The sequence below is a fragment of the Vombatus ursinus genome, unplaced genomic scaffold (assembly GCF_900497805.2).
Source record: "Vombatus ursinus unplaced genomic scaffold, bare-nosed wombat genome assembly UNPS02015152.1, whole genome shotgun sequence".
Classification (NCBI taxonomy): domain Eukaryota; kingdom Metazoa; phylum Chordata; class Mammalia; order Diprotodontia; family Vombatidae; genus Vombatus; species Vombatus ursinus.
In genome coordinates this window covers 3,333,317-3,356,006 of record NW_020954930.1, presented here as the reverse complement: position 1 = coordinate 3,356,006, position 22,690 = coordinate 3,333,317, and the positions used below count along the sequence as shown (strand labels likewise).

Below are 22,690 nucleotides of genomic sequence, written 5' to 3'. Positions count from 1 at the left end.
GATGAACATGGCACCCGGCAGAAAGGGAAATCAGATCTTCTCTTCCACAGCCAAATTCTTGGGGAGCGACATCTTGTAGGATTTCTGCTGCCCTGGCCATGTTCTTGGCAACTCATGCATGACGGGAATTCTTTTAAAGGGCACTTGCCCAGCTCCAAGACACCAGTGTAATGGCTACACTGGCTGGCATTATTGGGTTTTATTGAGTGAGGACCTTACAATGGAAATCTTACCTGTCATTGGCCTGGAGTGGTCGTAAGTAAGTCCCAAGAAGTGATTGGAGCTCCTTAGCATAGTCCTGTTCAGTTTCCAGGATGTTTTGCAAAACCTACAGAGAGACAAAATTGGATGAGTATAGCCATGAGCCAGCATGACTCCCAGAATCCCAACGCCAGAAGACTCCTTGGTGACCACTTAGACCAACTCATACCCAAACCAGAATCCCCTCTGCCACATTCCATCCAGCCTGGGGTCGAAGGTTTCTCTCTAACATGAACGCAGCGGGATGTACTGGAGGAGGCGTTGGACCTGAAGTCAAGAAGCCTTGGGACCTAAATCCTGCCTTGGACATTTCCTAGCTGTGTGACCATAAACCAATCACTTCCTTTTCTCAGTCTCAGTCTCCTCACCTATAAAATGGGCATAAGAATTGTACCAATCTTCTAGGATTGTCATGAAGATCAAATAAAATAGTACATGTCAAGCACTCTTTGCAAACTATTGCTCTATAACTGTCAACTCTACCACTAACTCACTCACTATATGGCCTTAGGCACGTCACTTGCCTTCCCTTGGCCTGTTTCCTCCTTTGCAAAATGAGAAAGCTAGTCTAGATTACCCCGAAGGATCCTTATAGTTCTGAAATCCTGTATTTTCTGGTTGGACTGTCCCAAATAAGAATGCAATAGAGATGTTGTACCCATGAAAGGAAACTACTGGTATGAGAAAGGCCAGCATCCAGACAGTTCCTGCTCCTTGCCAGGTCCATGGGCAGCACACACGGAGAACAGAGATGACTCATGGCCCTCTGCCAATAAATTAGGTGCCAAATCTGAACCCCTCCTTTAAGGTGTCTCTATGTTCAGAACACCTATCTTCTCTAAACTAGTGTAGAAGTGACATGGCACTGGATTTGGAGTCAAGGGGCCGATGGTCAAATCCTGGTTCTTCCACTTATGACTGTATGACCTTGGGCAAGCTATTTCTCCTCTCAGTGCCTCAGTTTCCTGATGGGTAAAGGGAGGGAGTTAGACTTGTTGGGCTCTGAGCTCTCTCCCAGCTCTAAAACCAATGGTCTCTTTGATTTTCCATTGTTTTGGCTGTAACCCCAGGAGGAGACCTGCTGGGGACTCCCAGAGCCTTTGACGATGAAAGGACGGGAGAGAATGTGGGCCTCAATGGGGATGAGGCCGCCCGCCAGAAGACCTCCCTCCGGGGTGAGGCGGAAGGCAAGGGCACATGATAGGGCTGCTGGGTTCCGAGTGATACAATTTGGTCACCACAACACCTCTTCTTTACTGTGCCAGGTAGAATAAACCTCTAAGCCCTGCTCTCTGCTTCCCTAATGCTGCCATTTAGAGGATAGCAAAGCATCCTTTTTCCCCAAATAACTACTACACGCATGCTGAGCAGGCCAAGACATACAGCAGAGTCTGTGGGTGATAACTTGACCGTCGGCATGCTGGTAAGAAATATCTCCAAACTCTCTTGGAAAATGGAAGCCTAAGGCTGTAGAAGCAGCATCAAGTCTGACCCTCTCACCTTTTGGATGGGAAAACAGAAGCCCACAGAAGGGAAGTGACTTAGTCGCTGCCACCCATCCAGTCGGTGACAGTTTCAGGATTCGAACTCTGGCTTCCTGACTCTTCAACAAGTGTTCTTTCCTCTATACCAGTGGTTCTCAGAGTGTGGTCTAGACTTTCCTGGGAGTCTCCAAGGCCCTTTCAGGAACCCGCAAAGTCAAAACCATTTTCATAACAATACTCGGATGTTTTGACTTCTATTATAGTAAATATTGATAGATATAACCCACTTAAACAGAAGCTCTCTGAGTGGGTCCTGAGCCCAAAAAGACTGAGACTCAGCGCTCCATACCCCGCCTGCCTCTCTCTTGAGAGTAAGTTTGTTTTCACATTTGAGTTCCCCAAATGGAAAGCAGCAATGAGTAAATCTAAGGAGATGTCAATTTCCCCCAGAGCAGGTGGTGGAAGGTATTCGTGCTCCGTATGGCTAATGACAAGCACAAATGGCCAGCGTGATTCATGACCATGTGATGATGGGCTGCTGGCCAGGTGGATGCATATATAACAATCATCTCATGATCAATGTATTTAGCAGCTTGTACTCTACTAAGAACATGACATTAAATTCTGAGAAATAGCCCTTACCAAATTAGAGTCCAAGGAGGGCCCTGTTCAGCCCTGATGAACAAAAGGTCATATTTAATGTTTAATATCTGTGAGAGAGCTTTCTAAGCTATTCAACATTATCTGATCCCAACAACCACCCTTGAAAGTCAGCAGGACAGGTGGTATTATTAACCTATTCAACAGATGGGGAAACTGAGATCAAGAGAGGTAACATGAGCGAAATCACACCAGTCAGTGGCAGATTCAAAGCTAAAAGCCAGGTCTTCTCACTCCTGGCCTAACATTCTTTCCAATGTAAGCTACTACCTACAGTTTAGAAAGGACACTCAATTTGGAATTAGGGGTCCAGAATTTGAACCTTGGTTCTGCCACTTTCTACTTGTGTAACCCTTTCTGGGCCTCAGTTTCCTCATACATAAAATGAAGAGGTTGGATTAGCTGATGGCTCAGGTTCCTTTCAGCTCTCAATCCTAGATCCTAGATCAACTGGAAGGGACCACAGACACCACGAAGTTCAAACCCTTCGTTTTAAAGAAAAAGCCCAGAGGTAAGTGACTTAGGCAAGGTCACACAGGCAATAAGCAGCAGAGGCAGGATTTGAACTGGAGTCCTCTGACTTCTGAGACACTGCGTTTTCCACTGTACCAAGCTGTTCCATCATCCAATAAGGAACTAGAAAGGGAAGAGTGATCTATAGAAAGAAGTTGATTTGGAACAGCCATATTTGAATCATCACTCTGAAATCTACGAGTAATGTGACCTTGGGCAAGTCACTGAATCATTCCAAGCCTCATTTTCCTTAGCTGTGAAATCAGGGTATGATTTGCACTATGCCCCTCAGAGATATTATAAGAATCAAATGAGATAATGTATGAAAAATCTCTTTTTAAACAACACATATGACACCTTTTGTTATTGGGAAAATACATCATTTGTTAAGGGTTTTTTTTTCAATGTAAATATAGTCATTTCTATGTGGTCCCAAAGTCTACCTCCAGCACAGCCCCGAGGAGCGAGTGACCCATATGATCCAGTCCAGCAATGAGTCAGACCCAGCAGCTGAGATGCCATTTTATAGAATGACTTCATCTGTTGGCCAGCCTACCTTTGGAAATGACCTTGGGGTTGGGAGTGGGGGGTGTGAATACTTCAGAGCAAATACTTCTAAGTTTGAGCCCACTCTTCCCCAGACCCAGGTGGAATGGAGAAAGCATGCCCCAGGTTTGGGGGTAGGGGAGGTGGAACTCTTCATACTTCTGTTCTTACTAGATCTTCTTGGTAAATATCTCTATGTAAAAAAAAGCTAATTAATTGATGCTCATTGGTTAAATGATACTGGGACATGAATCACTGGGCCAATCAATGAAATAAGAGAAATACTAACTGTAACTGGCGGTTAATATCGGGGAGAACACATTGGAATGGCCTCAAGCTGACAGCTTTAGGAAGATATCCCCTATACACCTAGTATAGCGTATATGGTACCAAAAAAACTGGAACAAAGTAGGGTTCCCATTGATTGGTGAATGGCTGAACAAACTGTGGTATATGAATGTGACAGAATATTATTGACCCATAAAAAATGACAAATACAAGGAATTCTGAAAACCATGGGAAGATTTGTATGAACTGATATAGAGTGAAATGAGAAAAACTAGGATGATGTACAAAATGAATATAATCATTTCAATACAAGTAACACTAAAAAGGCAGTTGGACACAGATTAATTGCACTGACTAACACAGATCTCAGAAAACAGATAATGGAATACATTTTTCTCTTTGGGAAGAGAAATGGGAACTATGGAAGCAAAATAGTTTATGTTGTCAGACAGAAAAAAAAAAATAAAGGATACACCTAGAATCTGGAGAGGAAGATAGCAGCTATACTCCAGGGACCTAATTGGTCCACTGCAAGCAGGAATAGGAATACGGACTCCCAGAGTTTATGTTGACCATATCTCTACTTAAATTTTCAAAAAGACAAGGGCTTTTTCAAGAGAAACAGCCGATGTTTTAAGAGATTAGCCCATTCATAAACAAAGGCCAACAGTGCAAGGGAAATTCATTGATCTCAGAAAGACCAATAAAAGGCCAGGACATATTGAGGAACACTGAGAAAGTTTCCTTATCTTGAAGATCCGTAACATTAATGAAATGCTTTGAGAAAGACAAATCAATGTTGCCCAGCAGCTCCATGCAATGCGAGCCATGTGCCCGGGGGTGGGGGGGGCATCCGTCTGTCGGCATCATTGGTTCAGCCTTCCTGGTCCCAGGTCTTCTGCCCAGACAACTCCTGGATGGATGACCACATGGCTGTTTGTAAGCCCATGTCAATGTCTGTGCCCCCAGGTGCTCAGATGGGAAGGAGACATGGCTGAGTAAGAAAGACACACAAAGGATGGGTAAGAGTGAACGGGTGATATGAGCAAGAGAATCAATGGGCCCATGCATGCGACAGTCTAGAAGCCAGGGCAGAGGGGGTGGAGTGAAGGGTGAGAGTGAAGGAAAGAGTGGGTGAGGAAAAAAAGAGGTAGCAGAAATTTGGGGCAGCAAATTGGCTCAGAGAAGATGGCAGGCACAGCAGAGGGTGGGCGGGCAGAAAAACAATTACAAGCTACTAATTATGCTTTCTGTATGAAGTATGGCACAACCTTCCTCCTCCATTCCGCCCACCCCCCTCCCCCACCGCCTTCCCAGTCACATTTGGGTGCAGGGGACTCAGATCCTCTAAAGAAGATGCCCCCAAAGAGTCAGCAAAGAGGAAAGGAGGAAGAAAGTCTATTGGTCCCTTCTGATATTTTCTACTGGAGAGGCAGAGGAATGAGGGCTACCACATCTCCAGAAGAGGAGTGGGTTCATCCCCAGAGCTCAGTACCAGCGTTTCATGGCTTGTGCCTGGTTTGTAACAGAATGAGGCAGACCAGAACAGAGCTGCTCAAAGGCAAAGAGCATCTGATGTCAATTTGACTCAATTCAATAAGCACATGCTGAGCTCCTTTTCTGGGCTAGGCACTATTAGAAGTGGCCAGAGAGCCAGAGACAGAAACAATCAGTCCCTGCCATCAAAGAGCTTATATCCTATTGGGCTGTTTTGTTTTTCTTCTTTGGTCTCGACCTATTACTTCATTGGAGTAGAAAACTCCCAGAGTAGAAATTCTCTCTACCAAGCAGTCTAACAACTGGTCTGCAATTTCAAGTCTTTAGGGAGTTGCCTGATGCACGAAGGGGTTGAATAACTTGCCCAAAGTCACATAGCCAAAGCCTGTCAGAATTCAAACTCGAGTCCTGGCAGCACTCTACCCACTCACCACACTGCCTTGCCTTTGGGGAATACAACACAGAGAGAGCTAAGGAAAAATAATGCAATCTGAAGAGGGTGTGATTGGGAAACAAAACATAGAAAAAGATAAATGAATACAAGGAAGAGGGACCAGGAGAGAGTCTATATAGAAGGAATCTGCTAAGCAGAACCTTGGCGGGAGAAGATAGGGGCATCTAGGTGGCATTGCAGTGGAATCAGAAGGACCTGAGTTCAAATCTGCTCTCAGACACGTCCTAGCTGGGTGACCCTGGGCAAGTCACTTCACCCTGTTTGCCTCAGTTTCCTCATCTGTAAAATGGGCTGGAGAAGGAAATGGCAAACCCCTCCAGTATCTCTGCCAAGAAAACACTAGGTGAGGGGCAGCTAGGTGGTGCAGTGGATAGAGCTCCAGCCTTGGAGTCAGGAGGACCTAAGTTCAAATCCAGCCTCAGACACTTGACACTTACTAGCCACGTGACCCTGGGCAAGTCACTTAACCTCGATTGCCTCACCAAAAATAAATAAATAAAAATAAAATCCCTTGTCCGTTAGAAGTCTTATAGAGAGGGAATAGAAAAATGTAGCCATTGTCTGGACTTCACTTTCCTTCTCTGTCAAAAAAGGATGACCATCAGATCCCCTCCAGCTCTAAATCTGCCATCTTTCCATCTGGCATAGAACCTGCTGAAAATGCCTAAGGAACTGAAATCCAGAAAGAATAAGAATAGCCTAATGTTTACCAATCACTTCAGAGTTCTTGGCAAATGGCAAAATGCCCCACGACCAGGCAGAACACTGGGGAGGGCAGCCGAAGCTGGAGACCTGGCTGGGACAACCAAACTAGCTGGCGTCCTCTGAGGAATCAAGACTTGGTCACATTGCAAATCTTGTCATTCTGAAGGACTATGTTTCTAGAGCCAGTAAGTGGGTCCAGGATGCCCTCCTGCCTCACCTCCACCTCTTCCAGTCTCTAGCTTCCCTCAAAGAGCACCTCAGGTGCCACCTCCAACAGGAGACCTCTCCTGATGCCCCCCACTTCTTAGCACACTTTCCCTCTTGAAATTATTTCTCATTAGGTTATACAGTCTTTGCATTTACTTACTTGGGTGCATGTTAATGCCCCTCCCCCAGTAGAATGTAAGCTCCCTGAGGACAGGGCCCATTTTGTCTTGGTCTCTGTAATCCCAATGCTTAGTACAGTGCCTGGCATGCAGTAAGTGCTCAATCACTGCTTGTTGAATTGAGCTGAATTGCAATTAAGTTCTCAACAGTATTCTCATGCCTGAAAATTAGTGCCCTTGCTTTTCTCAACCCATGTTCAAATCAGGTCCAGAAAACTGGAGGGTTTGGACAACAAGCCTAAGAAGGCCCCAGTTATCTCTACCACACATTTTGAGGGGCTCCCAAACTAGTGTGGACACATTATTCCAGCTCTCACTATTTTCATCATAGCAATTCTTCACCCTACTTGGCACTAGTCACTTAAATAGTGGCTTCCCCAGGGAACTCTGGGTAAAAACCAAACAAAGAGCTGGAACAGCTATGTAGGCACTGTCCACAAAAATGGTCATTAGCCAGATGCAGTGTCATGAGAACACAAGATGGCGGAGCTATTCTGGAGAACAACCAAGAAGAGTTTTATCTGGAGGCCACTCCCTTCCACCCAAGTGGCTGCTAGACAAGAGACACGCTGGGTCTAACTAGAAGGAAAACCTGGCCTTCTATGTTCCACAGGCCACAACAGTGCTGAGTAACAGGAAAGCAAGAAGCCACTAGTCAGTCCTTGCTTCCAATCATCATTCTGTTGGCTTACTGGAAGATTTACCAGTAACGTGGAATCAAGGAAGCTGACCTCAAGAAAGAGATTCGGGGGTCTTTTGGCCTAGTCTGGAATCAGTTGCAGTTCTGGCCTGAATACTTCTACCTTCTTACTTTTGTTCACTTCATTCCTCTTGCCAGAAAGGCCTTTCTAAGCCCATTAAAGTCCTGCATACCCCAGCTCAGGGGCAGCTAGGGGGCGCTGCAGTGATGGAGCACTGGACCTGGAGTCAGGAAGACTTGAGTTCACATCCATCCTCAGATATGTTCTAGCTGTATGACCCTGGACACATCACCTAACTTCTGTCAGCTTCAGCTTTCTCAACTGGGGAAAATAAAATGAGGATAATCATCGCACCTATTTCCCAGGGTTGTTGTAAGGATCAAATGAGATATTTGTAAAGTGCTTACTTACCACAGTGCCTTAGCATAGTAAGTGCTTGATAAATGCTTCCCTTCCTTCCTTATTTCCTTCCATGCTTCAAGGTTCCAGTCTCCTCCATAAAAATCACCGTAGGCGTGGGTGATCATAGGCTTACAAAATACTGAGCTGGAAGGACTTTTGAGGTTATTTTGTCTGGCCTCCATCATTTTTTTTTTTGGCGAGGCAATTGGGGTTAAATGACTTGTCCAGGGTCACACAGCTAGTAAATGTTGAGTGTCTGGTCTGAGACCGGATTTGAACTCAGGTCCTCCTGACTCCAGGCTCAGTTGCTCTATCCACTGCACCATCTAGCTGCCTTGTGGCCCCATCATTTTACACAAAGAACCTACCCATGACCACACAACTAACAAACAGAGCACTCATTGGCCATCCCGGTCATCTGGCATCAGCCCTAGAGTTCTCTCTTAATATCCCTATTCTGCCTCCCCTACTGGCTGGTCCATGTCCTCAAACAGCTTGCAAGATCTTGTTTTCTGATGGCCCCAGCACTGAGCTCAGTACCCAGCACACACTAGGAGAGCAATAAATGTTTGTTGACAACAGTGCCTTCTGGCGTATATATGAGCATTAACTCCGATAACCCTGAAGTGCTAAGTGCTCCTCTTCCATCAGTCACCTGGAGAGCAAGGCCAGGTGGAGCAGCTCAAATGAAACAAAGCCCAGAGAGAAAGGCTGGTGCATTACCGGAGTTGGGCTAAATATAACCTGAATGCGCTTTCTGTGCTAAGTCTGCTGTTTTCTCTCTAACAGCTTAAATGGTGCATCCTCTAATTGAACCTGGCAGTTAAGACATATGGGCTCACTTTCCTTGTTTCCAGTCTTCCTGGCACAGATCGTCAAACTACAGCGGGCAAGGAAAAGTCCGAGCTTGGAGGAAGGTGATTGGAAGCATGAGGAAAGAGAAAAACAAAACACTCTTTGGGCGACAGGGGCCGATGTCACAGGAAACACTCAGGGGCTCCCATATGGAGGGGGGAGTAAGCTAAGGTCAGCAACCCCAAAAGCTACCAACATACAAGAATACTTCTGTGTTGCCCCAGGTCCCAGAAGGATGCTGGGCTCTCATTCCCACGCTCTAGATTCCAATCAATTAACCAGGGGTGGCCAAACCACAGCCTGGGAGCCATACCATCTGGCCATGTCTGGGAGGAGATAAAATCGCAATCCATTTAAAGTCAGTCAGACTCGGTGTTCATGGCCAAGTTGGCCATGCACTGGCTTCTGGGAGGACGGGGAGATCTTGCTTTTCTGTCTCAGGCCTCCAGAACTGATCATGGGAGAGAAATGCACTCATTAGAGTATCCAAACTTTGACGTGGAGTCAAAGCCATGTCAAGGTACTCATGGGAAATGGGCTAGCAGCATCCTCCCTCTCTTTCTTGTCTCCCCTTCACCCTGGGGAGAATTTGGAGGAAGAGGGAAAGGGAGGGGAAGATGTTCTGGTAACATGGGGAGGAATTCCTGTGCTCTTGTAAGCTTCCTTTCATCCCTTCCCAGGATGATAAAACCTAACAATGGTGGGAAGGTATTTCCTGAGCTGGGGGAGACAGGAAGCAGGCTGACTTAATTAAAGAGACTAAGAATAAAAGGGGTCTAACTGAAGAATGGGTGGGAGATGGGTGGAAGACTTGGAGGCAGCATGGTGCAGCAGAGTGTTTGATTTGGAAGTCAGAGGACCTGGGTTCAAATCCCACCTCTTCCATTTACTCCGTGTGATCTTAGGAAAGTCACTTCACTACTCCCTGGGCCTCAGTTTCCTCATCTGTAAAATGATGGAGCCGGACTAGATGGCCTGAGATCCCTTCAAGATCTAGCTAGATCCTGTGATGAGACAACTGGTAAAGATTCGTTAAGCTTAGATTTGAATTTAATTGGGGGAGAGATGAGGACAGGGGATGGGAGATGGATATTGGAAAGAGTAATCCCAGTTATTCCTAAAATAAAGGCCTGCTGTCTGTGCAGCTGTTGGGACGAACACATTCCAAGATGCCTTTTTTTCATTCTCCTCAGTCTCTCACTTCCACTGCCTGGCTTTTCGTTCTCATTTCCATTCCCCTTGCTCACCACAGAAGGATCAACCGAAGGAACCAGGGCCATCTTTGCCTGAAGAACAGAAGAATGCAGGAGACCATGAGAGCTGTCTTCAAATATCCGAAAGGCTGCCATGTCAAAGACGGATGTGACTTTTTCTGTTTGGGCCCGGGGGCAGAAGCAGGAGGACTGGGTGGGAGCTGGGAAAGCGGCCCTTCAAAATGGGACAGGGCTGCTTTGGGAGCTGGAGGGAACGCTCCCCTGCCTTGGGGGTCTTCACACCACTTGTCAGAGAATACGTAGGAAATTCCCGTTCCAGTGTGGCCTAAACTAGACAGATGGCCAGAGGGCCCAACCAAGTCAGAGAGGCTGAGAGGCTGCCTTTTTTTCCTTTATAAATGATCTGGACACTCTCAATCACACACACACACGCTTGTACACACATGAGCACATTACAGCTCAAAATCTCTTCTCAACCATAGGATCACGGGAGCTTGGATTTACACTCGGATGGGACTGTGGGGGCCATGTAGCCCAACCCCCTCGTGTTACAAATGAGGAAAATGAGGCACAAGAAAATGAAGCAATGAGCCCAAGGTGGCATGGGGAGTAAGCATTTGAGCTCCTATCTCTCTCCAGCTTAGGGAGTATATCAACAAATGATTTCATTACTTAGCCTCTCGATCATGTTAAAATGGCTGTCTCTGACACATCTCGTCCCTGTGACCCTGTGTGGGCAACTCTCTAAAACTAGAAGTTAGAGAGAAGGGGCCACCTCACTTTAGAAGAGACGGTTTCCTCAACCAGCAGTTCCCTGTCTCTATTCATATCCCTATCTCAATAGCGTGTTCTGAAGGGAAAAACAATGATAACAACTCACATTTCTATAAGTTACAATGTATCTTCCCCATCCTCCCATGAGGCAGTTAGTGTAGCATTATCTCCATTTTACGGATGAGAAGACTGAGGCACGTAAATGTAGACACAAATACATAGTTAAGTATTAGAGATAGGACGTGAACCCAGTTTCTCCAACTCTAAATCCATCACTTTTTCCACTCCAATGAGTACTGGAAATTGCAGAATAGCCCCTGATATGGACTTCAAAAGCTCCATTCAAGGTTCCAAAGCCACTGGTATCAGCCAGAGGCAAAATGTGCACCATGTCTAAGTATCTTCATCCTAAGATACTGCAGCAACTAGCCTGTTTTGGAAACCCTGTAGATATTCTGAGTGGATAGAGCTTAGAAAGAATTCCATCCATTTCTGGCCTTCCACAGGCCACCGTAGCCCTGAGAGATGAAAACAAAATGGCAGCCATTAGTACTCGGATCTATCCAAATCAGAGGAATCGGGGACACAGGGAAAAAAAATCAAAAGAAAACAAGCTGAGGCTCTGGAGGGCACCCAAGGACAAAAAGCCCAGTGACATTTCACTCATCAGATGGCTGGGTCCTGCCATTAAAGGAGGTTGAGCTGACTGTGTTACCTGGAAGCTAAAGGAAGAGAGAAATTTCATGGAGAGAGAGAGAGGTTGGAAGGCTCTGCCATTGGCTCACATGGTCTTCAGAAATGCTCTTTTGTTTTTTGCTTTTTAAAAATTTTTTATTTATTTTTAACATTCATTTTTTTTTTTTTTTTTTACATTTGGAGTTCCAAATTCTCTCCCCTTCCCTGGAACCCCTTACCCATTGAGAAGGCAAGCAATATGATATTGATTATACATGTGAAGATGCACAAAAAAGATTTCCATATTAGCTACACTGCAAAAAAAAAAAAAAAGAAAGAAAGTAAAGAAAGTGAAAGGAAATCTGCTTCAATCTGTACTGAGAATTCATCAGTTTTCTCATTGGTCCTTTGGAATCGTCTTGAATTGTTGTATCAATTAGAGTGAAATGCTACATTTTCTTAATTCTGATTAAAAACCATATGATATACCTCTGGCCTTTCACTGGAAAAGTAGGAGGAACATGGGTACTGAATGCTATATACAGTGTAAGCCATGTTTGCCCTGTCTGCTGTGTGTCTGCAGATTTTGTTGAACGTTTTCTCAGTTACAAGGAAAGGCACACTGAGTGGAGGCTGGAAGGGGCTGGGGGGTATATCTGAAAAAAGGGTGTAATGGGAAAACAAAAGACATCCCAAAAACTTTGAAAAAAAATAACTACTTCAGATGAAATAGCATTGGCATCGAGCATGGTCCTTGTGTTCAGTTCATAAGGGTGTTAGGCCCCTGACTGAGGGGGAGGGGTGGGATTATAGGCACTTCCCTTTGTTTTGTATGTTGGATAATCCAGGCCTACTGGTGATTCCACCTACTTCAGAACGTGTTTTGAGTAATCTATTTTGCCCTCAGAAACCTAAGAACAAAAATATCAAAATACTCACCTGTATTTTAAGGCTGTTACCTGCGTCTCTTTAAAAACAAACCCATACTATAATTCTAAATTGTTTTTATGGATGCCACATTCTCTTTAAAGGTAAAATCTTAAACACATTGATGACAATTCATTTTTTCTTTTCTTTTTTTTGTAACATCAAAGAGCATTCATAGCATTTGAGATGTAGCTATGGGTCACTTTGGGGCTTGAACCCATAAGAAACTATCAAAGTTGGCCAGGGGGACCCAGGGGTGGGAAATTCCCCTGTCATCAAGTGGGTCTGGGGGAACTGGGAGAGGAATAGAAGGGATGGGGGACATGTATCTTGTAGAGGTAGAGCACTGGAGAGATAGCGCACACGTGCACGCATGTATGTGCGTGTGTATGGGGTATGCATGTGTGTGCGTGTGTGCACATGTACGTGTGTGTTTGTGTGTGTGTGTATGTGTGTTAGATGCAAAAGGTGAGTGGAGGGAAGAGGGAACAGTCAAAGTATGAGGAAAAAGGAGAAGAGAAACAGTGTTAAAGAAAGATGGCGGAGAGTATGTTCTTATAATCACAGAATCATAGTATCATAAATTAGAGGTAGAAAGGACCCTAGAGATTATCAAGTCCAACTCCATCATTTTACAAAGGTGGAAACTGAGGCAAATGACTTACCCAAGGTCACACAGATTGTAAAAGTCAGAGCTGTGATTCAAACTCAGAGCCTTGGCCCCTAAATCCAATGTTTTCCCACTACATGATGCTCAGCACTGCTGAGGCTCCAAGGTGGGTTCTTGGGCACTGGACAGAAGACTGAGGAGCCAGGTTGGTGGGGGAGGGGGCAGGGAATGGTAACAAAGGGCCAGTGGTGCAGAGCGAACATCCCTCTCCTGGCCAGGGGCAGGTGAGTGAGGAGGGACCAGCGCTGTAGGCCCTCCCTGGGTGATGTCCATCTGAGCTCAGATCTGAGCCACATTGGCAGGCCCAGCTAGGGGAGGGGGCGGGGGGAAGGGGCAGAGAGGGAGCACCCAGGAGGCTCCTTAGTCTGTCCTCTACCTTCAGGGGGACGGAATCTCCTCATTGAACCTCACCAGGATGCCTGTGCCCAGAAAATTTCATCTTTGCCCATTTTTCAGGGGCTCTTTGCAGGGCCTCTTTCTTTCTCCTGGCCTTGAGGTTTTCAGGGTGGTGGGTGTGAAATGTCTCCAGGTATTAGTAAGAGATCCTTATATAGCACAGTGCTGAACCCTGTGGGGCCAGGCCAAGCCACCGCCCTAAAGCCTCTCATTTGTCATCTCAACACTTCAACTCTTGCTAAGCCAAGGGATTCAATTTACACGTCTTCAGTGCTTCAAAGATGTCTCATGGGGGGGGGGGGGGGCACCTCCCCCCCCAGTGTAGATCACAGTCTTTGACATTCACAGAATCACAGGATTTCAGAGCTGGAAGGGTCCTCAGGGGCAAGAGAGTCCAACATGCACTGGAATAAAAATCCTCACTGCCATCCCCCCGACAAGTGGTCATTCAGCGTTTGCTTGAAGGGTCACGGAATCCCCCGTCTAGAGCTGAAAGGGACCTCCGAGGCCATCTTGTCGAAAGGTCACAAGTAATAGTGTCAGAGGTGGGATTTGAACCCAGGTCCTCAGACCCCAGAGCCAACTCTTGCCACTAGACCACACTTTCACCCTTTCTACATTGGGACCAGCCCTAATCATCATGAAACTCTTCCTTACATCAAGAAGCTGATTCGCCAGCTTTTCTGTGCCATCTTTCCCTTTTGTCACACTCCAGAACCCACAACTCCCCTCTCTCATCTGTTTTTTTTAATGTATTTTTTTTCAATTAACAAAAATTTATTTTCTTTCCCACCTCCCTTCCCTCAGTGGAAAAAAAAGAAAAACAAAAGTCTTGTAATAAATATGCATAGTCAAGGAAAATAAAATCACACGTTGGCTATGTCCAAAAAATGAATGTCTAATTCTATACACTGAGTCTACCGCCTCTTTGTCAGAAGGTGGGTGGCCTGTTTCACCTTCAGTCTTCTGGAACTGCGGTTCGTCATTGTGTTGATCAGAGACCTTAAGCCTTTCGGAGTCATTTGTCTTTACCATGTTGTTGTCCTTGTATAAACTGTTCTCCTGGCTCTGCTCACTTCACTCTGCACGAGTTCAGCCAAGTTTTCCCAGGTTTCTCCAAGACCATCCCTTCACGATTTCTTACAACACAACAGTAGTTCATCACATTCCTACACCATCATTTGTTCAGCCATTCCCCAATTTATAGGCACCTCCTAAGCTTCCAAGACTGCTTGCCCAGTCACCTGCTTCTCTTCTAATCTTAGCTTCACTGCTTGTTTGCCAAAACAACTGGAATTTTATGTAATCCAAAGCACACATTTTATGTTCCGCAATCCTCTCTATCCCTTGTCATGGATCATTCCCTTAGCCACAGATCCTAAAGGTAATTTCTTCCTTAGTCCTCTAATTTGTGGTATCATCCTTTATGTCTAAGTCATGTACTTATTTGGAGCTTTTCTTGGTATATGGTGTTAGATGTTGCTCTAACCCTACTTTCTTTTTTTTCTTTTCTTTTTTTTTTTTTTCACAAAAACCACATTTGTTTTTCTCACAAAACTGGGTGGCTGTATTGTAGGAATAAAACTGGATCATACACACAGGATCAGATAAAAAAAAGTCACCACATGGTTATTTATACAGATACACAACAGTATTAAGAATTCAGGTAGAACTATCACCAGCACAGTAAAAAAATAACTCTACCTAGATCTTTAAAATTTGAAAGTGTTTACCCTAACAAACCTGAGGTTACATGTCTAACCCTACTTTCTGCCACACAGATATCTAGTTTTCCTGGCAGTTTTTGCCCAATAGTGAGTTATTCCCCCAGTAGCTGGGGCTCTCCCATCCTTCTCAAATGTTCCAAGTGCTCTTGGATTCTCTTTTCTGCGCCTGCCTCTTTGGTCATTCTCCCTACCTCATTTTGAGGCTCGGTATAAGACTATAATTATAATTATAAGATGCTCCTATGGAGCACTGGCCTCCAGGTAAGATCCACCAAGTAGAAGGAAATAAGACAAGGGGGACAAGGGAAGGGCAGATAAGAGTTAGGGAGAGAAGAGGCGGGACTGCCTTGGTTTCCAAAGTAGAAGCCAAGTGAGTGACTAAAGGGGTTGCAGAGAGAGGAGCCATCCCCCTGCAGCCAGCCTGGAGATGAATCTCTCAGAACTCACTGGGCTAGTCCTTGGGACAAAACACGCAGTTCACTGTCGAGACCGTTTGACTTACACAGATGAAATCAGACACATATTAACTGAACATCTGAAGACTCACCACACTGTAGTAATTCTTGGTAAGCTGAAGAGTGTCCAGTCCTTTTACAGTCTTTGGGGAGCCAGGTTTCTCTGTGAAAAATATAATGAAATGATTGAAGGAGAGACACAATCCTTTTACATCCTTAAATTCATTGAGAGGCTATAAAAAGTTGACATCTAGAGCAATCAATAAGAAACAGACATTCTTTTTTTTTTTTTTAGTCGCATTGAGGAACTTTATTTGGATGTTTTCTTTTTTTTTCATTTTTTAAAATTAATTTATTTTGAATTATCAACAATCACTTCCATAAGCTTTTGAGTTTTAAATTTTTCTCCCTCTCCCTCCCCACCTCCCTCCCCAAGATGGCGCACAATCTGATATAGGCTATACATATACATTCCTATTAAACATATTTTCACATCAGTGATGTTGTAAGGAAGAATTAGAACCAACAGGAGGAACCACCAGAAAGAGGAAACAAAACACGACAGAAGAAAAAAAATAGCAAATAGTATGCTTCAATCTGCATTCAAACTCCATAGTTCTTTCTCCTTTGTGGATAGCATTTTCCATCACAAGGCCTTTGGAGATGTCTTAGATCCTTGCGTTGCTCAGAAGGGCTAAGTCTATCAATTTTAGTCATCGCACAATGTGGCTGTTACTGTGAACAACGTTCTCCTGGTTGTGCTCACTTCACTCAGCATCAGACCATACAAGTCTTTCCAGGTTTCTCTGAAGTTAGCCTGTTCATCATTTCTTACAGCACAACTGTATTCCATGACATTCATATACGACAACTTGTTCAGTCATGCCCCAATTAATGTGCATCCCCTTAATTTCCGATTCTTTGCCACCACAAAAAGAGCTACTATAAACATTTTTGTACACGTGGGTGCTTTTCCCATTTGTATGATCTCTCTGGGATACAGACCTAGAAGTGCTACTGCTGGGTCAAAGGGTATGCACATTTTTTATAGCCCTTTGGGCATAGTTCCAAATTGCTCTCCAAAAGGGTTGGATCATTTCACAACTCCACCAACAATGCATTAGTGTTCCAATTTTCCCACATCTTCTCCAACATTTATCATTGTCCTATTTTGTCATGTTGGCCAATCTGATAGGTATGATGTGGTACCTTAGAGTTGTTTTGATTTGCATTTCTCTAATCAATAATGATTTAGAGCATTTTTTCATATGACTATAGATGGCTTTAATTTCTTCATTTCTCAGATGAACTGCCTGTTCATATCCTTTGACCATTTATCAACTTGGGAATGACTTGTATTTTTATAAATTTGACTTAATTCTCTACATATTTTAGAAATGAGGCCCTTATCAGAGAGACTGGTTGTAAAAATTCTTTCCCAATTTTCTACTTTCCTTCTAATCTTGGTTGCAGTGGCTTTGTTTGTGCAAAAACTTTTCAATTTAATGTAATCAAAGTTATCCATTTTGCTTTTCGTAATGTTCTCTATCTCCTGTTTGGGCATGAATTCTTCTGTTCTCCATAGATTTGATCGGTAAACTATTTCTTGCTCTCCCAGTTTGCTTACAGTGTCAGCCTTTATATCTAAATCATGAACCCATTCTGACTTTATTTTGGTATATGGTGTGAGGTTTTGATATATGCCTAGTTTCTGCCATACTCTTTTCCAGTTTTCCCAGCAGTTTTTGTCAAAGAATGAGTTCTTATCCCAGAAGTTGGGGTGTTTGGGTTTATCAAATAATAGATTACTATAGTCATTGACTACTGTGTCTTGCATACTTAACCTATTCCACTGATCCAGCACTCTATTTCTTAGCCAGTACCAAGCAGTTTTGATGATTGCTGCTTTATAATACAATTTAAGATCTGGAATGGCTAGGCCACCTTCCCCAGCAAGAAATAGAGATTCTTAAGGAAGCCTAACCTTAACTTTATTGAATCAGAGAATTACAGAGCTGGAGGAGACCATAGTGAACTCATCCGGGAATGAGGCCTTTGTGTTGGAGGTCAGGAGACTTGTCCAAGGTCCCACAGCTAGTTAGTGGCAGAGCTGGGACTAGAATCCCAGGTTTCCTGACTCCAAGCTCAGAACTTTCAATGGCAGCAGACATACAGTCTCTCAACTCCATTAAAATGAAATGTATCAAAGAAGCAAAAACATTAGAAGTGGTGTTATTCTTTATAATTTTCCACTGAGATCCGCAGCAATGTCCCCAGGACCTGAGATTTCACAGGTGTGTGCAACTCCCTCCAACACAAATCACCAACCAATAGTGATAGGGAGGTAGCCTTGTTTGTTCATCCCCCTGCCTTCTCCCCCACTCCTCCCACCCCACCCTAGCTCATTGGAGCAGGCCTTCTTGTGCTCAGATCCAGGGTTTCATGTCTCTCCTGGGTCTCAGGGCCACAGGAAAAACATCAACAGAAAAGGAATTCTGGCCACCTGGTTTCTTGAAATCTCTTTGAATCTCAACAATTCTTGTCTTTCTGTCTCTTCCTGGTGCTTCCTCAGAGCACCTGATGCCCAGAAAAGCTTAGAGACTTGCACATAGTAGCACACCAACTAAGTGGCCAATGTAGAGCTTGCACCCGGGTCTTCTCCCAGTACAGGGCTCTATCTGCACCACCACTCCACCTCTCCAAGACCGGTTTCTACAAAGCTACAGAAATAACAAGTGTAATTAAAAAACGTCCCTTCTGGGCTGAAGCCCAGATGAGACCTGGATCCGTGACTCACTGGGAACTAAGCACTTATTTATGTGTCTAGAAGGAAGAAAGCACTCTCCTTTACTTAGGATCTTCATATGTCATTTGGAATAGTCTCCAGAATACATACTTTTTTTGGACAAAGTTAAACTTCACTCCCATAAAATTCATTTCCATTTCTTTTTTTTTTTCTTACAGGGGGGCTTTTTTTAAGAGACATTTTGATACACTGGACACTTTCCAACAAAAACTCAAACAACTCCCATACTCACTAAGTACCTTCCCTGAAGAGAAGAAACCCTATCAAAGTTTGTGCTAAGGCTGACGCACACACCAATTTCCACTTTCCCAACTCATAACTGGTCCCTTTGCTTCTCAAACACAAAGTCCTGCCCCTTTCAAAAGAGCCTTTTCCCTGCAGAGGGGACAGTTACGGTGGATGAACGCCGGGGCTTCTTCAATTATCCTGCCTCGGATTTTCCTCTGTTGCTCTAAGGCTCTCCTACTCCGAGCTGAATTCTTAAAGAATCAACTTTGACGTGGCTCCTTCTCACAGAATCACAGAGTCAGAACAGACCTCAACAACCATCTGGTCCATGTCCTATGTTAAGAAAAATGTCCTCTTCAATGTAGCTGACAAGCGGACATCCAGCCTGCACCTGACAGAGGGGGAACTCCCGGCCTCCCGAGGCAGCCAATGCCTCTTGGGGCTAGCTCTCATTGGTGGGAAGCTTTGCCTCTTTAGAGCCTCTCCCCACTGATCCTGGTTCTTCCTTCTGGGACCAAAGAGAATGAGCAGAATCCCTCTGCTACAGGGCAGCCTCTCTAACACTTAAAGGCAGCTCTCACATCCCCTGAGTCTTCAGGCTATACATCCCCAGTTCTTTCGACCTATTCTCAAAAGGCCTGGAATCAGGGCCCTTTGCCAAGCTGACTGCCATCCTGCGGAAGCCCTCCAGATTATCAATGTTCTTCCTCAAATGCGGTAGCCAGAACTAAAGCCAGTACTCCAGGCATAGGCAGATGAAGGCAGAGTAACGGAGGACCTTTCTGTGCCCAGTCATCAGAGGGTCCAAGGGGGCGTGGGCTTTTTGGCTGCCGTGCCCACCATGGCCACAGACTGAGTTGCTGCCCGACAGATTCTCCAAACCTTCTTCAGACAAACTGCTCTCTAACCTTGCCCTGGCTCCTGCTGCCTTTTGGATTCATACTCGCCTGATTATTCTCCAGGGTGGCCAAGGTGGTTTCATTCATTCTTGGCCTTTTGGTAGCGATATGATATAATGCAGGATCATGTCCTCTCCTCTCTGAACCTACAGGTCAATACAAGACCCTCAGAGTATACCACCAAAATCAGTCCTCAGAGGAGAGAGCAGCAGCAATACCAAGCCGGGAGAAAAGGGGAGGATGGGCAGGCATGTCAGTCAGTCCAGTCTGCAAGCATTTAATATGTGCCAGCCACTGTGCTCTGTACTGAGGATGCAAAGAAAGGCCAAAATATGGCCCCTGCCCTCAAGGAGCTCACTTTCTAAAGAAGACAGCATGTAAATAACTAGGCACATACAAGATATAGACAGAGTAAATGGAAGGCAATCTTAGAGGGGAAGACATTGGAAAATGGGGACACTGAGAAAGGTCTCCTGCAGAAAGGAGAGTGGGAGATGAGAGGGCAGAGCATTCCAGGTGTGGGGCACAGCCAGGGCAAAGGTATGGAGGTGGGAGATGGGAGCATTTCGTAGACTAGTGTAGTTGGAGCATGTAGAGGGAGAAATATAAGGACTGTTAAGGTAGGTAAGACTATGAAGAGCTCTAAGAACCCAACAGAGGAACAGACAGTCATGCTTTGAGTTGAGTGCAGCATGGCATAACAGACAGAGCACTGGGTCTGGGACCAGAAAGCACTAGGTTCAAATCCCGCCTCAAACATTTAGCAGCTACGCAATCCCTGGTGAGCAAGCTTCAGTTTCCTTGTCTATAACATGAGGATAACAACACCACACACCTGCCCTGCTGAGGCCACAGACCAGAAAATGAGACAGTGAAATGTCCAAGCTGAGTGATGCCTTACAACTCAACCTTTCATTTTTCTGATGAGGAAACAGAGGCCCAGAGAGGAGAAGGGACCAGCCCAACGTCAGAAAGGGCGAGATCCCAGCTCTTTTGGACTCCAACGAGAGTCTGGGCCTTTTTCTGCTATATCACATGATGATTTGTTTTATCTCCTTCCTCACTCCCCACTCCATACCTACTTCTGACAGTTTGCAGCTAGGTGGCGCTACAGCGGATAGAGCACTGGGCCTGGAGTCAGGAAGACCTGAGTTCAAATTCAGCCTCAGAGGTTTACTAGCTATGTGACCCTGAGCAAATCACTGAACCTGTTTGCCTCAGTTTCCTCATCTCTAAAATGGGGATAATAACAGCACCTTCCTCTCAGGGTCTGTGACAGAGTTATGAGGATTAGCACAGTGCCTGGCACATAGTAAATGCTATATAAATGATAGTTATCTATCTACCTGGACCCACTGTTCTCTGGAGCTGTGTGGGCCATCACCACCCCTCTCCCTAGATAAGCCTGTTTCACACTGTGTTCAGGATTTCCTAAGGCCTGCTTTTGGTGAGTGTGTCCATTTGTGTCTACTCTATCACCTCTGGCCCCCTGCCTCAACATTGGGGTTCTGGGGAACAAAAAACAACGCAGAAGGGAGTCCCATCCTTACAGGGCTAGGGGGCCTGAGGGCTAGGTCAAAGAGTAGCAGCAGACATGGGCTGGACAGCATGCAAACAGTGGGCAGCAGACAGACATAGAACAGACTGAAAACCAGTCAATTCAATGTACTAAACACTTATTTTTTTAATAAATGATTAATTAATTTTTCGTTTTCAACATTCATTTCCATGAGCTTTTGAGTTTTAAATCTTCTCCCCCTCCCTCCCCCCCCCCCCCCCAACAATCTGATATAGGCTCTACTTATATATCCATATTAAGCATATTTTCACATTAGTCATAATGGAAAGAAGCATTAGAACTAATGGGAGGAACCACGAGAAAGAAGAAACAAAACAAAATAAGAAAGGAAAAGGAGAGCAAATAGTCTGCTTCCATCTGCATTCAGACCCCATAGTTCTTTCTCTGGATGTGGATAGCATTCCCCATCATGAGTCTTTTGGAGATGTCTTAGATCCTTGCATTGCTGAGAAGGGCTAAGTCTATCAAAGCCAGTCATCGCACAGTGTGGCTGTTACTGTGTACCATGTTCTCCTGGTTCTGCTCACTTTACTCAGCATAAGTCTTTACAGGTTTATCTGAAGCCTGCCTGCTCATTTCTTATAGCACAATAGTATTGCATTACATTCATATACCACAACTTGTTCAGCCATTCCCCAATGGATGGGCATCCCTTCAATTTCCAATTCTTTGCCACCACAAAAAGAGCTGCTATAAATATTTTTGTACATGTGGGTCCTTTTCCCTTTTTTATGATCTCTTTGGGATACAGACCTAGTAGTGGTATTGCTGGGTCAAAGGGTATGCACAGTTTTATAGCCCTTTGGGCTTAGTTCCAAATTGTTCTCCAGAATGGTTGGATCAGCTCACAACTCCCCCAACAATGCATTAGTGTTCCAATTTTCCCACATCTTCTCCAACATTTTCCTGTTTTGTCCTATTAGCCAATCTGAAAGGTCTGATGTGTACCAAACATTTATTATGCACCTACTTATGTGTAAGGCATTGAGCTAAGCACCAGAGATATAAAGCTGGAAAATGATAGGCTCCCTGCCTCAGGAACTGGCACGTCAAGGGGTGGGGGAAATATGTGTATACCATTAAGTAAGATGCAAGGCAATCTGAAGAAGGAGGGAACACCAATAACTGGGGGAAAGAAATAAAGAAAGATTTCCTGGGGGGAAGTAGTATCTGAGCCAAACCTGGAAGGAAGATGAAGATTTGGAAATTCAGAATTCAGAAATGAGGAGAGGGGGTGGTCCAGGCATGGGGGATGGCTGGTGCAAATGCACAGAAGTGGGAGACAGATTGTTGATCAAAGATTATTGATTTAGAGCTGGAAGGGACCACAGAGGCCAGATAACCTAACCCCTTCCTTTTATCAATAGGGAAATGGAGGCCCAGGGAGGGGAAGTAACTTGCCCAAGGTCACAAAGTTCAGAAGAAGCAGAGTCAGGGAACGCTTTATCTAAAACATAGAGTCTGAAAAATAATACAAATAAAGGCCAGAAAAACAGTGGGAACCAGGTTGTGGAGGACCTTAAATGTCAAGCTGAAAACTTTGTTCTTTATCCTAGTGGCAAGAGGGAGCCACTGAAGGATTTGAGCA

The 22,690-nt window shown here is 44.8% G+C and overlaps 1 protein-coding gene across 4 annotated transcripts in view; it reads right to left on the bottom strand.

Moving 5' to 3' along the window:
• ARHGEF6 (Rac/Cdc42 guanine nucleotide exchange factor 6) overlaps window positions 1–22,690 on the bottom strand; it is a 120,235-nt gene that overhangs the window by 56,656 nt on the left and 40,889 nt on the right. For all 4 annotated transcript variants that reach the window (XM_027846412.1, XM_027846413.1, XM_027846414.1 and 1 more), the window contains 2 exons: window positions 15,683–15,753; window positions 234–328 (listed from right to left, as the gene is read on the bottom strand). In XM_027846412.1, the coding sequence (XP_027702213.1) occupies window positions 234–328; window positions 15,683–15,753 (166 nt within the window). The remainder of the gene's footprint in view (window positions 1–233; window positions 329–15,682; window positions 15,754–22,690) is intronic.